Genomic DNA, 17,171 nt, shown 5'->3' on the forward strand with positions numbered 1-17,171 from the left:
GCTGCTTATGGGAGGTGAACCTGGCGGGGGTTTGTTCTGGGAGTTTGTTAGCAGTTGGAAATAGCCATTAAATGGTCCCAAAAGTGTGTAATTATGTGCTGGGGGTTTCTCTGCTATCCACAGGGGAGGAGGAGGCATATGGAATTTAACGGTATATCTTAATATGACATAATTCTTTCACATATGAATGATGGTTGATATCCCCACAGTAAGGACTAAGCATTTGGGATTTTGCTGTGCTACCACCATTGTGAAAAAATAGGTGTGGTTTGAAGTGGGTGTGGTTTCAAAAAGGGGAGTGGTAAAAACTGGCTTCCATTAGCGGCCCTCCACCATGTATGCTAGAGAAATTCCGGCCCTCGGCACCGTAGAAGTTGGACAGCACTGCTCTAAATGTTCACAACAGACCTAACAGTTGCGGCTGCAGTCTACTTCTTTGTGTTTTCTGGCAATGGTTTCACTGAGAAGGCTCGGAGCAGTGGCAGGGGATCCTCAGACTGAGTTTTAGCCCATTTGTCCTCTTAGATCCAACTAAAAGCACAGCTTAAACGCCATTTAGGCTGCATGTATCCTAGATATTCTTGGAACTATGGCTAAATGACAGATATACCAATGTTTTCCTATATCTTGTAGATTGTAAGCTCTTTTGGGCAGGGCCCTCTTCACCTCTTGTATCGGTTATTGATTGCTTTATATGTTACTCTGTATGTCCAATGTATGAAACCCACTTATTGTACAGCGCTGTGGAATATGTTGGCGCTTTATAAATAAATGTTAATAATAATAATAATAATAATAATCAGTAACCTACTTATGTACTAAGGGGTAGCTGTGACCAAAGGTTGGCCCATACAAATGGTGCAACACAGGCTTGTAGGCACTCAAAGGATCCACAAGGGCCAAAAGTTACATTAAAAAATTTGGGAACCTTGGACCCTGTGTGCAACTCCACTTCAATTCAGACTTGAATTGTCCTTTACGCATAATTTTGATGGCGAGGGCTTATATACAGTAAATCTGCTTTAATATCTCTAAGATGGGATTGCTTAGATACGTATCACATTATATTGTTCATGTTTCCTCTTTGCAATACTTTTCTATAGTATCTTATATATATATATATATTACTTTTGGACTCCTTCTCCCAATATGACTATTATATAACAAATGAATAGGGCAGCGAGTTAAATGAAAGATCTTTATTCTGCCCCCCCCCCATTTTTCTCTAAAAAGATACAGCCAATATACAAATGCTGCCTTATCACTAAGTTTATCAGAAGGTTTATATATCTTGTTTATAATATAACTTGATTATAGGTGTTTTCACTGGACAGTTCTTGTTATGGTTTTCTATGCTTCACTTTTGTTTTTTTAACTATATATTGTCTGTGCTATTTGTTCTTGAAAACCCTAATACAAAATTACATGGATAAAAACATATTTTGGATTACATTTCCTTAATACAAAGGGATAAAACATTGCTGAACTTTTACTTATGTAAGAGAGGATTAGAAAGAAATGTCATCCCACCCTCTTGTTTGTTAAGAGGTAGGCAAACAAAACATCCAGCCAACTTAGCCACACAAGGAGAAATATAAAATATTTCTTAAATCCAAATGGATATACGTTTTTCTTAAATTTTACACTCAGAACTTCCTTTTTACACAGGAATGTTCTTAGCAAGTATTTAGTCCTTGCACTGGCCATGTCTTTTGATAGGGAATTCCACAGACTGACTGTTCATACAATAGAACATGTATGCTGTGGGCAAAAATAGTAATAAGTAAAAAAACACTGTTCTCTGATCTAACAGTATACATGCCAATATAGATAAAACTCCTTTTTTCCAGTCTCAGTAGTATTGTCTTGTCACAAGAACTGTCCTTCTTTGGGCCCAGAACAGGTCTTTGTGGAGCTATAATTTTCCTTTCTCTGTTGGTACATATCCTGTACTCTGATCCAGAGGTTTCTATATGCACGGGGATGTCTCCCAAGTGGGGCACAAAGCAGTAGGAGTGGGATTCACCTTGATGGCCCTTGGTGTGCTCAGCTTCATTCATTTTGATCTTTATCATCAGCTCCTTCCCACATACCTCCATGTTTTCAGTTCCTTTCCTATGTCCCAATCAGTGTTTAGCTTCTACCTTATGTGCCTTTTGATGGGTATCTACCCTTCCATGTTCTAATACCCATAGTTCCTTTCTGTGTCCCTGACCCTTTCCCTTTTATTATGCATTACCATGACCGTTTCCCTACTCTTCTCCATTTCCATAACTGTCTACTGCCAATAGATTCGCCACATAAGTGCCACCTAGAATGCTATATTTATTCAGCAGAAAGCGTTACTATAGTGTTACTCTGTAAAGAGCCCTAGAAGCCCCCTCTGGTAGCAGCTGCCATTTTAGCTTGGTCTTGGTATCTTCCTGCTGCAGTTATAGCTGTTGGAAGCTCAGATCACACATTCCTAAGAGAGGGGGAATGAGTTCTTATGCATTCTTATGGGAGGGGGGAGCAGGAGAAGGGAGGGGAAGGGAGCAAGAGGAGAGAACTGAGCAGATTCAAGCCCCAAACCTGAAGATCCCTAAAAGAGAGGTAGTCTGATACCGAAGAACATGTTCCCAAGAAAGGAGACAAGAAATCCTTTGTTTCTTTTGATAGAGGACTCAGTGCAGCATTTCTGTGAGTGCTTATGGCTGTATTTACATAGACCTTTCTGATAAAGTAAGTAATAGTCTTTACCTTTCCTTCTCCTTTAAGCTCTTTTTCTTTTCCATGCCTCTTCCCATGGTTATTTCATTTACTATGACTATGACGAATTTTTTTGGCAGGCACAGATCGCAGCGAATTTTCGCATTTCGTCATTGGCGATTTGTTTTGCAAAACTTCCGAGAAAATTCGCTGCTGAACAATTCGTCGTGTGTCAAAAAAATTAGCGGTCTCATCAAAATAGGTGTGGTCGTGTCAAAATGGGCGCAGGTGACAAAAAAAAAGACACGGGCGACAAAAAAATTGTGCGACAAACATGTTTCGCAAATTTTGCTGCCGTTTTGCGAATTTTTAGGCGAAGTGAAACGGGACAGATTCGCTCATCACTACCTATGACCATTTCCATGCCACTTTCAATATTCAGCTCTTTTGCACAGCCATTTGCACAAGGTTTTTGCAGCCATTTGCTTACTCAGCCTAGGCCCAGGTGTTGGAAACTGTCCTTAGAAGCTTTTAGCTAGGAGATCATCTGACAACCCACCTCTGCGGTAAGGGGCAGCTAGGTTAGACAGTAAGGGCAGCTTATGGCCCCACAAGGAGGCTACTGTAGTGAGTAGTACTGCTAAGGAGATTGTGGAGATATTAGTGTGTAGGTTAATGGGAAGCAATTGGAACTTCTAGTGAGGGCACTTGGAAGAGTTTGTGCACAGTGGTGTTGTACAAGACAAAGTAGGGGGACTTAAGGTCCCCATACACGGGACGATTATAGCTGCCGATATCGGTCCCTTGGACCGATTTGGCAGCTAATCGGCCCGTGTAGGGGCAGAACCGAGCGGCCTGGCCGACGGATATCTGGTTAGAAAATCCAGTCAATCCAATTCTGGACGATAAGTCACCAAAGGACTATAGGCAGGGGTGATTCCCTACCCTGTGGCATCTCATTACTAGTCTTAGTTTTTATTTCTAGTTTTTTAATTATTTGAATTTTTGTTCAGCAGCTTTCTAGTTTGGAGTTTCAGCAGCCATCTGGTTGTAGGGTCCAAATTACGTTAGAAAACAGGGAGTGGTTTGAATGATACACTGGTAGATAAATAGGAGATTACACGAACAGAAAAATAAGTTATAAAAAGTAACAATAACAATAAAACTGTAGCCTCACAGAGCAATTGTTTTTTGGCTTCCGGGGTCAGTGACCCCCATTTGAGAGTGAAAAGAAAAAACTGGAATGCAAATAATTCAAACACTATGATAATAAATATTGAAGACCAATTTAAAATCTGCTTACAATTGGCCATGTTATGACACATTTAAAGTTAACGTAAAGGTGAACCACGACTATGAGCGGCTAATTGCCATACCTGGTAACTTTTGGAGAGCTGCATTTTGCAGTGAGCACAACCTGATCTGGAAGAATGGATGTGATCCACTGCAGGGGAAAACAGGGCAAAATGCCTGTGTGTAAAAGCCCTTAGTGGGTGTTAGTGGGTGTTAGTGGGTGTTGGTAAAAAAAAATAATGGATAAGCAAGAGTACTGCGTATGTAAACAGCCTCTTTTATCTTTATTTTTGTAATTATGACCTGCCACTGAGGTTTTGTTGCTATCTCTTCTTTCTCTGTTTCCCTAAATTATTTTCACTAACGATGGTGCTGCCATACAGCTTGATACCAGAGTTTATATAAGTTGTGGACGTGGAAGCTGGAGATATGGAATAACTGCAGATCACAGTGGTGTCATTTTCTCCCCGATCCCAGGTATCCCTTGCACCGATCCAAGCCCGGCACAAATGTAGTATAGTAAGAGCCGGAGAATGTCCTGCAGTGCTCATGCACCCGCCTAGGATACATGGGATTTGGCAATGGCGGTTGTGCATAATGTCATGTAGGGCCTAGCTGGGTGCTCTTTTTAAAATCTTATTACACATTTAGGTGTAAACAAATCTCCTTCCAAATCTCAGATTCTCACATGCAGTCAACTCCATCACCATTTAGCAGGGGCGGGAAGAGATGCATTAAGATAAGGGAACATTGTGTCATACTTACCATGAACTTACACACAGTACAGTTTACCACTGGTTAAGCATTGATTCTGAAGTTTCTGATTTCCTTAGGATATGGCTGATGGCCCATGGGGAGATTAATCGCCCGCAGTCAGAGCCGGATTTCTGATTAGGGTGCTCTGAGGCCGCTCCCTATGGCCGCCCGACCACCTATCTCAACCGCGCATGTGCACCCCCCCCCTCCCTGCGCACATGTAAGCCACTTAACTCATATGGAGCAGTGGGGAGAGGAGGCGCTAAAGTTTCTGCGTGTCCTCTACCCATTGCTCCATATGCGGGCAAAATATTCCGGTGCAGCTGGGCGGCATGCCGCCCCTAAATGTTTGCCGCCCTATTCCCGGGCCTTTGTGGCCTCGCCACAAATCCAGGCCTGCCCGCGGTTAAATCTCTGCTACCATGGGGAACTAATCTCCTCTAAATGCCTTTCAAACAGGCAACAAAGTGAATCCTAGTGAAAAGGCATACACGTCGCTTTGCCAAAGTCTCACAAAGTTGCCTGCAGGAGGAAACATTGCACGACTTCAGATGCATGCCTTTCCACCGGCGATTCACTTCATTACCATTGGAAAGGTGACTAATCTCCCCGGATCCCCAAGCATAGGCATACCTTTGCATATTCTTCAGATAGCTTTAGACACCCTAACAATATGAGAGCAACAAAGATGTGAATCATCTAAACCCCATATAAAGGGCATGGAGCCATGGTGTTAGCATCTGCTACACATTCATTTCTGTATATGAGGAGATATTATGTAGGCCAGTGTCAGAGCCCTAAGATACTGCTTTCTGGCAGGGGACACTGGCCAACCCATGAATCCCAGCTATGTCAAATACACAGTGCATTTGACCAGAATGAGAAGCCCATTACAAAGCTTTGTACAATAACTGGTGTGTGTATGGTGGGCGACCTATACTGGTGAAGGCCGACCTAAGTCAGGCAGGATGGAAAATTTTGATTGGGTATGCAGTCATACCGCAGAATAGGAGCACATTCCTTGTCTGGAATCAAAAGTCACTTTATTGCAGGACCCCAGTTTCATATTCCAGAAAGACCGGTCTGAAAGTCTTACTGAGAACAGCAGCATTTACCTGAGGCTTATGGAACAGCATTCTGGGTTGCTGAGTTAGAGAGTAGGCGGGAGCACCTCCATTTTCTATTGCTGGGAGCTGCACAGCCGGAGGCATCACATGATCACCTGATCCCGCCCAGCTGGGAGCTGCACAGCCGGAGGCATCACATGATCACCTGATCCCGCCCAGCTGGGAGCTGCACAGCCGGAGGCATCACATGATCACCTGATCCCGCCCAGCTGGGAGCTGCACAGCCAGAGGCATCACATGATCACCTGATCCCGCCCAGCTGGGAGCTGCACAGCCGGAGGCATCACATGATCACCTGATCCCGCCCAGCTGGGAGCTGCACAGCCGGAGGCATCACATGATCACCTGATCCCGCCCAGCTGGGAGCTGCACAGCCAGAGGCATCACATGATCACCTGATCCCGCCCAGCTGGGAGCTGCACAGCCGGAGGCATCACATGATCACCTGATCCCGCCCAGCTGGGAGCTGCACAGCCAGAGGCATCACATGATCACCTGATCCCACCCACCTTGGAACTGCACAGCCAGAGGCATCACATGATCACCTGATCCCGCCCAGCTGGGAGCTGCACAGCCAGAGGCATCACATGATCACCTGATCCCACCCACCTTGGAACTGCACAGCCAGAGGCATCACATGATCACCTGATCCCGCCCACCTTGGAACTGCACAGCCAGAGGCATCACATGATCACCTGATCCCGCCCACCTTGGAACTGCACAGCCAGAGGCATCACATGATCACCTGATCCCGCCCAGCTGGGAGCTGCACAGCCAGAGGCATCACATGATCACCTGATCCCGCCCAGCTGGGAGCTGCACAGCCAGAGGCATCACATGATCACCTGATCCCGCCCAGCTGGGAGCTGCACAGCCAGAGGCATCACATGATCACCTGATCCCGCCCAGCTGGGAGCTGCACAGCCAGAGGCATCACATGATCATTCTCTGGTGGGAGCTGCACAGGCGGGTAACCAAAAGCAACACAGAGGCAAATGGATAATTGGTTTTAGTACCTTCTGAAAGGGCCCAGTTCTGTAGCCATTTCTAGAAGAAAGGCTAATTGTTTTTTAAATACCTCAACCATAGGAAAGTCTGATGAGGGAGGCAGCTGACCATGAACCTTTCCACCATTGAAATAAACATAAATCCCCTGCATTGGGAATAAAGAAAACAAAAGAGTAACAGAAGGCAGTAAGGCTGGGGCCCTAACCTATTATGGCTTAATTCTGACTGACCCTTTCGGGCAGACTGGAGGAGCACATAGATGGGGGGACAAGCACTCGCCACTAAATGTTCTGCCAGCAATACAGGAAGGCAACCAAAACACAGGCAGACATTGGCTACCAATAATTGCACACCAGTGCCATACCTGAGCTGATACACACAACACTCCAAGTTATGAGGTAATGCGCGGGGAAGGAAAGGTCTTATGGACCAAATCCCCTGTCCCTGGGACCCTCACAGGCAGGCCTAATGCTTTCCCAAGGTTAAAAAGAAAACTTTGCTTCCAATGGGAGCCAAGAAAGGACACCGGTAGGAAAGTAGGGAAGGTCTTTTAAAGATTTAGGAGGTTCCTGATGGGAATAGGGGGGAGGAGCTGTCCCAGTGAGTACTGATACGGAGTTCATCAAGTAAAATATTAATTCCAATAATTAGTGTGGCAGGCCTTCCAAAGCAGTAAATACTTTCTATGCTGCTTGTAAAACCTCCTTTCCTCTTGTCTCAGTGGTAACCTCCAAAACTGTTCTCTGAATGAATTTTTAGCTGATTTTATATATACAAGTTATCACTGTATCACTGTGCACTGTTAGCACTTAACCAAACCCAGAGCTCAAAACTGAGTCCAGTAAGTATATAGGTTAACCAGTGGTTTTTAACCAAATGTTCGTTTTTTATTACTTGCCCTTTCTGCACATTTTGATATAATGTCCCAGCAGACTACTTGCAGTTGCCAAGTCTGCTATCTATTGTTATCTCTAAATCCTTCTCCAGTTTGGATTGGCTAACATTTATCCAGTGCGAGCTGCATTTTGTTTATTTGACAATTAGCAATTGGTACTTATTTCTTAATTAATGTCGTTTTTCAGTTATTTGGCTATTCTGTTCAGCAGCTCTCCAATTTGCTATTCCAGCAGGTTACCCTAGCAACAAGGCAGTGGTGTGAATAAGCGACTGGAATATGAATAGATGAGGGCCTAATTAGAAAGTTAAGTCATACAAAATAGGAATAATAATAAAAATTTAGCCTCATTAGAGCAATAGTTTTTTGGCTACCAGGGTCAGTGACCACCATTTCAAGGCAGAAGAAGAAAATTATTAAAAAGAAATAATGAAGACCAATGGAAACAATATCAAACTCGTTAGCCAAGCTGTATCCCATTATTGGCTTGCTCTGTTCCAGTTTATGAATTTACTAGATTTCAGCCATTACTGCTGACATATTTACTTACTCTCACAGAGTGCATAGCATATGTACGGCTTTGATCCCCATTGGCTCATTTCTCAGCAGTGAATTTGTCTTTTGAGACAATAATGGTACAAACAGAATTTGCTTGTTCTAACATTTTAATGCTGTAATTTGTTTCTACATTTACACAAACTGAATCTTTGTGCTGACAGTTGGAAGGAGATATGGGGGGGGGGGTACAGGAGGAAGAGGGTAGAATTATAGTTTTCTTGTGTCTGCAGTTATGACCTTCCTTTATTTCTCAGGTGGATCAGTCTCTGCGGTCTGTTTTTCTGCAGGTTTTCCATTGTGCTTTCCCTTTCCCTTACCCTTTCCCTTACCCTTACCCTTACCCTTTCCCTTACTCTTTCCTTGATGCTTTCCATCATTCTTTTCTTTGTCATCCTTGTGTAGCCACTTAATGTCCTTTTCAGCTGGAAGATATCAAGCAAAATATCTTGTTGGAAAAGAGAAGTCACAATCTAACTACTGATGTGCATTACACTAGGGCTCACTCACCAGGTGCCTTTTAAAGGGAAAAGGTGCAAACCTCAAAACACCTTGGGGATCATTTATCAACATTGGGTAAATTTGTCCGTGGGCAGTTACCAATGGCAACAAAATCAAATTGTTGCATTTATTGTTCTACCTGCAGCTGGCTGAAAATGACAATTACTGATTGGTTGCTATGGGTTACTGCCCAGGGACAATAAGCCCCTTTGAGTTTTTGCACATTGAGACCCATTCTAGTACACGAATCCTAGTATATGATAATTTTTTTTCCTCATAAATTTTCTAAACACAGAACAAAATGGCAGACAGTTTATCCAATGGAATTTTTAAGGTTTTAGCTGATAATGCCATTTTGCCACTGGGGTTGAAAGGTACTTACAGAATATTGGTTCCTTGCACTTCATTGCACCAGACCAGGTTTTGCAACATAAAGTGTTATTAGTGCAGTTCTCATCCGCCGTACAGTTTGGCGACTGGTGAAAGCGGTGCTTCTTAGAGTGTCCTTCTCCATCCTTGTCACCTTTCCGTTTGTGCTTAGAATGCCCTTCTCCATCTTTGTCACCTTTCTGTTGGTGCTTAGAATGCCCTTTTCCACCTTTGGCATCTTTCCATTTCTTGAAATGTTTTTCCGCCTTTTCTTTGAGTTCTGGGTTCTTCCCCAGAAACTCATCTAGGCACATCCCTCGCTTCCCATTATTGGCATCATCAGAAATCTCTGTAGACATAAGAACAAATATGTAGCAGACAGCATTTGGTGGTATACCAGTTCTCCCCATGGTGATCATTCTTGCTGTGGCCCTTTCCATGCTATTATGCTTTCCCATTTCCCTTCCCATGCTTAGCCCCTTCCATGACCCTTCCATGCTCTTGTCCTTTCTCATATGTCACTCTTACCCCATGTACCTTTTCCATGCCTAGGTCCCTACTCATGTTTAACTCCTCTCACATGCCCCTTCCTATGCTTAGCTTCATTCCATAATACTTTTCATGCTCTTCAACTTTCCAGTGGCCCTTCCCATGCTTATTGCTTTTCCCATGTCCCTTCCCATGCTTATTGCTTTTGCCATGTCCCTTCCCATGCTTATTGCTTTTGCCATGTCCCTTGCCATACTGAGCTCTTTTGTATTTTGCACTTTTGCCTTGCCCAACATTATAAATGAGCCTCATATCCGATTAACATTCTTACCTTGAGCTTCTCTTTTATCCCGGCTCTTTTCTTTGACATCCTTGTTTAACCACTTTATGTCATTTACAGCTGGAAGATATGAAAAAAAAGTTCTTGTTGGAAAAGATTTTCATTCAGAAGTCACCACTCTATGGATTTACAATACATCGGGCTCATTTATCAATTTCAGTTGCAAGGTACAGGTGCCACAAGCATATATCAGAGGGGAAAGGTAAATAATCTATGACCATATGTTTTACATTTATATGGAGAAAAGGAAAAATAAACTCTTTTAATAAATTAATATTTTCCCTTTAAGCCAATGTATTTCAAGCATCTAAAGAGCAGGAGATAATTAACTCAATGCCATTTTTAATGTTTTATCACATAAAGGATCAGAAACTAGTTAAAATGGGTTATTTTGCCACTGGGGTTGAAAGGTACTTACAAGTTATTGGTTTCACGCACTTCATTGCACCCCAGTGGGTTTTGCAGCATATGGTGTTATTAGTGCAGTCCGCATCCGCCGTACAGTTTGCCAATTTGTGGCGAGGGCAGTCCTTGCCATCTTTCCCTTGGTGCTTATGTCCTTCTCCTTTCTTGGCATCTTTCCATTTCTTGCTCATTTTCTGGAAATGTTCTTCCGCCTTTGCTTTGAGCTCTGGGTTCTTTTTCAAAAACTCGTCAAGGCACATCCCTCGCTTCCCATCTTCAGCCTTATTAGAAACATCTGTTTCCATAAATAAATATGGAGTAAAGATCACATCCTGGATATCATTGACAATACTTTAATTTTCTGCTCCTACCATATGTGGCAAGAGTTTCAGTTTCATCAATCAAATAAACAATCTGAGACAAACAAAAATAAACAATCTGAGACACTGGGGGTAAATAACACTTCTTAAACAAAGAGTTAAAAGAAGCTGTATCATTTAGTGGTGGGCTGTTTTTTTCCATTATTATGCCTTATGCATTTTCCCAGATGGATAAAACTATTAAAAGTGTGTACTGTATGGCACTAGTTTTACCTAAATGCATAATGAAACTATTAGCTGCACCGATAAAAGCATCCAAGTAAATCTAAATGTGGTAATGAAGTTTAATTCTATTTTTTGAAATATTGGATACAGATAACAGTGAAAACAAACAAGTAACAAAGTCATATTCAGTAACTGTGGCAAACACTGGCCTAGTCTACTAACCCACAGCAGCCGTTAGCTGTTACTGATCTAGTATATTTCAGAACGAATACAATTCCAAGCTTGTAATTCAGTCAACAAGACAAAATACAGTTCACAACAATTTACACATTTAAACTGTAACTTAAAAAAGTCCAGTTTTATGGGGAGAAATCTAAAAAGTCGTAAAGGGGCAAAAAAAAGTCGAATTGAAGTTTTTGCTGCGGTTCGAGAAAATCACGCCACGCAAAAAGTTGTTTAAATTTCTAGATTTCAGGATTTCACAAATACAGTAGGTTTACATTTGAGTTTTCTGAACTTTTTAAGATTTACCAACCTAAGGAAATCTCAAAGCCAATGGGTGTATTTTCAACAGTCAATTTGATCTGTTTTGTAATTTGAGCCTTGAGCATTTGCTAATTAGGATTCAGATTGGGTTCACGATTCGGCTGAATCCTTCCGGGTGGGTTCGGGGGTTCGGCCGAACCCAAAAAAGTGGGTTTGGTACATCCCTAGTGGAATCACGTCATTTTTGGTGATTTTTTCCCCCTAAAACAAAAGTGATCAAGTAATTACAATTTAAGTAGCTAGCCAATTGAGTTTTGGGAAAAAAAAACTTGATTTTGTCAATTAATTGTCCTGTTGGAGAGAGCTGCCATTTCTTTAGCCTGCAACAACATTCAAAAGATTTTCATATTAAATGAATGAGAACCTTTCATGGTGCAGCTTAGCGAGGTGCAGAATCTACAATAATGGGTTATTATTTAGAACCAAAGTTGCACAGTTTGCAGGGAATTGTGCGTTTTCCATCCTCACCTGCACTGGCCACAGCAACCAACAGCAAAACAGCGAGAATTTCAGTCCTCATGGTGATTCAAGTCAGTTGTGACCCAATACACCAGAGAATGGGAATGTTCTATTCAGATTTTCAAATGGAAGGAGACGTATTTATATGAAAGCAAGGAGGCGGGGGCGCAACAGAGTCCTTACATCATTAGTTCTTATCAAGGATTAGCATTGGGAGAAGGTTTCTGTAACCTTTTCTCCAATCAAACAATCCTTTATGTTTCAGCAGTGCAATATAACATCATAACCCGAAACCCATCATTAATGCACAAGGTGGAATATTCTAAAGTGTCACGGAAAAACAGAATTTCTATTTTTTTTTGGCTGAATAAAGATTAACATTATTCACTGTTGGAACTGAAGCAAGTCTTTCTATTGTCTCAAATCATGGTTGGCTCCAGGAAGGTTATCATGTTCTCTACCAGGGATGTCTATTTTATTGGAATAAACACCAATGTGGGATTTGTATACGAGTGATGATTTCCCACATTCACTGAAGATAGCATTTATAGAAGGGGCTCATTTTACTAAATAGAATTTCGCCATAGTATTTCCATTACAGATATCTTTCCTGTGCATATTTATATTAAAATTCAAACTTTTAGCTTCATTTTTGTAAATGGAGGTATCTGTTTAATTGTGAATTCCTATGTCCCTTTGTGTCATCTCTTCTATTGCACCCTACTTTATTTCTTTTTCCTTTTTCATTGTGCTATCAGCCTTTGGTTTTCTTTAGCACCCCATTCATATATGTCATTTTCTATCTTTACATGTGTCATATCTATGTGGGTTCATCTCTCCCCATCCCTTGCCTTAAGGTGGACTACACTGGCAGATATGAGTCTTATAAACTGGCTGGTAGTCAGCAACAAATTCAGCAGCTTATCTGCCATGTACTGTATATCTGATCCATCAGTTCAGGGACTGCATTGGCTCACTGATGCGGCCATGGGTCCGCTGGTTCCTATACCCGTTGTTGCTGGGCCAAATGATCGAATTAGCCCGATATCACCCACTATGGTTGCGCATATCAAAAGAGCGTATCTAAACATAAATGGCCACCTGTAGTCTCCTTCCTTTTTCCCCATGTCATCTACTTTGTTTTTTTTTTTTAACTCTCTCCATATCTATAATATGACATCTCTGTAGTTTCTTGTCTCTCAATGTTTTATATCTCTGTAGATGCAAGAAGCAGAATCTAACACTAACTTTGGTTTTGGAGACCGGTTAAAAGCAAGTTACAGTAGTCTAGGTGGGATAGGATGGGGGCATTTGTAAGTGCCTTAGCCATTGCTTGCGAAAGAAAGGAAAAGATTTTGACAATATTGTGTAGGAAGAAGTAGGTTTTGGCCATCGTTCTAATATGATCAGAAAGAAATGGGGGGGGGGGAGTCAATGACTATTCACATACAAAGCACTTAGCAGACAACGCTAATGACCATGCAATTAGTAGAAATATCAAAACCGGAAAGGGAACAGGTTTAGGTGGAATGATTTCAGTTTGAGACAGAATTGATTCATCCAGCTGGAGATCTCTGAAATACGGAGATCTGAGCCTCGCTTTCAGCTGCAAATGAAGGGGCTGATAAATATAGCTTACAGTGGAGGAAATAATGATTTGACCCCTCACTGATTTTGTAAGTTTGTCCAATGACAAAGAAATGAAAAGTCTCAGAACAGTATCATTTCAATGGTAGGTTTATTTTAACAGTGGCAGATAGCACATCAAAAGGAAAATCGAAAAAATAACTTTAAATAAAAGATAGCAACTGATTTGCATTTCATTGAGTGAAATAAGTTTTTGAACCCTCTAACAAAAAAAGACTTAATACTTAGTGGAAAAACCCTTGTTTGCAAGCACAGAGGTCAAACATTTCTTGTAATTGATGACCAAGTTTGCGCACATTTTAGGAGGAATGTTGGTCCCACTCCTCTTTGCAGATCATCTCTAAATCCCTAAGGTTTCGAGGCTGTCTCTGTGCAACTCTGAGCTTGAGCTCCCTCCATAGGTTTTCTATTGGATTAAGGTCCGGAGACTGACTAGGCCACTCCATGACCTTAATGTGCTTCTTCTTGAGCCACTCCTTTGTTGCCTTTGCTGTATGTTTTGGGTCATTGTCATGCTGGAACACCCATCCACGACCCATTTTCAGTTTCCTGGCAGAGGGAAGGAGGTTGTCGTTCAGGATTTCACGATACATGGCTCCGTCCATTTTCCCGTTAATGCGAATAAGTTGTCCTGTGCCCTTAGCAGAAAAACACCCCCAAAGCAAAATGTTTCCACCCCCATGCTTGACGGTGGGGACGGTGTTTTGGGGGTCATAGGCAGCATTTTTCTTCCTCCAAACACAGCGAGTTGAGTTAATGCCAAAGAGCTCTATTTTGGTCTCATCAGACCACAGCACCTTCTCCCAGTCACTCACAGAATCATTCAGGTGTTCATTGGCAAACTTCAGACGGGCCTGCACATGTGCCTTCTTGAGCAGGGGGACCTTGCGAGCCCTGCAGGATTTTAATCCATTGCGGTGTAATGTGTTTCCAATGGTTTTCTTGGTGACTGTGGTCCCTGCTAATTTGAGGTCATTAACTAACTCCTCCCGTGTAGTTCTAGGATGCTTTTTCACCTTTCTCAGAATCATTGACACCCCACGAGGTGAGATCTTGCGTGGAGCCCCAGAGGGAGGTCGATTGATGGTCATTTTGTGCTCCTTCCATTTTCGAACAATCGCACCAACAGTTGTCACCTTCTCTCCCAGCTTCTTGCTAATGGTTTTGTAGCCCATTCCAGCCTTGTGCAGGTCTACAATTTTGTCTCTGACATCCTTGGACAGCTCTTTGGTCTTTCCCATGTTGGAGAGTTTGGAGTCTGCTTGATTGATTCTGTGGACAGGTGTCTTTTATACAGGTGACTAGTTAAGACAGGTGTCCTTAATGAGGTTGACTAATTGAGTAGAAGTGTCTAACCACTCTGTGGGAGCCAGAACTCTTAATGGTTGGTAGGGGTTCAAAAACTTATTTCACTCAATGAAATGCAAATCAGTTGCTATCTTTTATTTAAAGTTATTTTTTCGATTTTCCTTTTGATGTGCTATCTGCCACTGTTAAAATAAACCTACCATTGAAATGATACTGTTCTGAGACTTTTCATTTCTTTGTCATTGGACAAACTTACAAAATCAGTGAGGGGTCAAATAATTATTTCCTCCACTGTATATATAGGCTATCACTAACATACAGATGATATTTAGAGTCAATTGAATGGCTGAATGGTGAATAACAATGGACCAAGTACAGAAGCTTGTGGACCACCTAAATTAAGTGGGAATGGTGATGAGATTTTGTTAGTGGAAGAGACAGAGCAAGATTGGTTTTAAAGAGAAGAGGAGAGCTGAGATGTAGCCAGATTATGGATAACAAGTGCATACAGAATTTGTATAAGGAGTCCTTCAGATATGAAGAAGGTAAATCAGTGCAGACATGGCAGAACTGGTAATTTATGGTTTATTTGTTCAGCAGCTCTCTAGTTTGTAATTTTGGCAGCTGGTTTGACTCACAGAACAACTGACGTATATAAAAATAACTTATGTAGACAGATAGCATATAGATAGCTAGATCGATGATAGATAATAGATACACGATAGATAGATGATAGATAGATAATAGATACACGATAGATAGATGATAGATAGATGATAGATAGATACATAGATAGATAGATAGATAGATAGATGATAGATAGATAGATAATAGATACACGATAGATAGATGATAGATAGATGATAGATAGATAGATAGATAGATACATAGATAGATAGATAGATAGATAGATAGATAATAGATACACGATATATAGATGATAGATAGATGATAGATAGATACATGATAGATAGATGATAGATAGATACATGATAGATAGATAGATACATAGATAGATAGATAGATAGATAGATAGATAGATAGATAGATATATATATGTATATAGACATATATGACATACAAATACATATACAGTATATGTATATACTCTGTGAATTGGGAAGAGGTGTGCATATGAGTGAACAGCCCCTGTTGATTACTGTGTTTACTCTTTAATCCTCCTAAGAAGTTAATTGGAGTTTTTTAATTTGGTGCCAGCGATTGTTGCTTTAGCTAACTATGTGCGCTGACATTTATTCTTCAGAAACATATACTTACGGTGCCCTTATCTTATTTGGCAGCAGTTCCATTGCCTAATTCTGTACGTCATTCTTTGATATGTGGCCACTCTTTAGACTTAAAGCCATCTGCGCAATAGATAGAGCCATTAGAAATGTAGATGCCTATAGGGATATATATAAAGGGATTGCAGCAATAAGGGCTAAGTGGACCCCAATTGCACCCATATGAAATGACCACATGAATACAGGGAGAACTTTACCTGTTGTGGCTCACTGTTGCCCCACTTGTATTACATGAGTTTGATGAGTGGATCAGTGTAAGTCCATATCCCATCCACATTTGCCCCTATGGTATCTGATTGTGCTGCATGGCAATTTTCTCCCCTTTATACACTATTTTTATATACTATTTTTTATGCGTTTATGTCTGTATGATCCATTGGTGTTTTTTCATTGGTTGAATGTGACATTAAAGGCACATTCAAAGACACGTACACTTACCATATTAATCTTATATGCAATTTGCTGTATTTTTGTACTTATGTAGCAAAAGTCAGTTCTTCTCCAGCCAAGACTGCTGGCTTCTGCTACATTGTTCAGTAGTCAGATCTCCAGGCTCTTTCACACAGCAATGCTGAACACATTTAGCTCTACATTCAGCTTAGGAGTCCAAAGAGCCTGTGGGCCTGTGGGTATGAAATACTGGGCTGTCTATATGTGAGTGCTGTGGATGAGAGTGCTTTACTGTACTCCCTATGGCTTGTACTGTACCAATGTGTATTTGGGATACAATAAGGAGAAAATTTCCACAATTATGTATCATGGCTCCCATGTATATTCTAAAAGAAGAATGGAATGTTCCCAGGGTTGCCCAGTCACCAAGAGGTAAGTGCAAACTGAGTGTATCTAAAAGTTTTACCAGGAAAGTGTTGCACTGGCTAAAGGGGCACCTTTAACACTAGACACAGATGAGACATACTCAACATAGGGCTGGAAGGA

The 17,171-nt window shown here is 41.5% G+C and overlaps 1 protein-coding gene across 1 annotated transcript; it reads right to left on the minus strand.

Moving 5' to 3' along the window:
- Window positions 1-8,414: 8,414 nt before the first annotated feature.
- On the minus strand, window positions 8,415-12,076 carry LOC101731963. The gene is made up of 5 exons (XM_031905871.1): window positions 11,986-12,076; window positions 10,440-10,721; window positions 10,013-10,081; window positions 9,206-9,541; window positions 8,415-8,747 (listed from the first exon to the last, which is right to left on the minus strand). The coding sequence occupies exons 1-5, from the start codon at window positions 12,035-12,037 to the stop codon at window positions 8,569-8,571; spliced, it is 918 nt and encodes a 305-aa protein (XP_031761731.1). The 5' UTR covers window positions 12,038-12,076; the 3' UTR covers window positions 8,415-8,568.
- Window positions 12,077-17,171: the final 5,095 nt, after the last annotated feature.

The sequence above is a fragment of the Xenopus tropicalis genome, chromosome 7, assembly GCF_000004195.4.
Source record: "Xenopus tropicalis strain Nigerian chromosome 7, UCB_Xtro_10.0, whole genome shotgun sequence".
In the NCBI taxonomy this organism is placed as follows: domain Eukaryota; kingdom Metazoa; phylum Chordata; class Amphibia; order Anura; family Pipidae; genus Xenopus; species Xenopus tropicalis.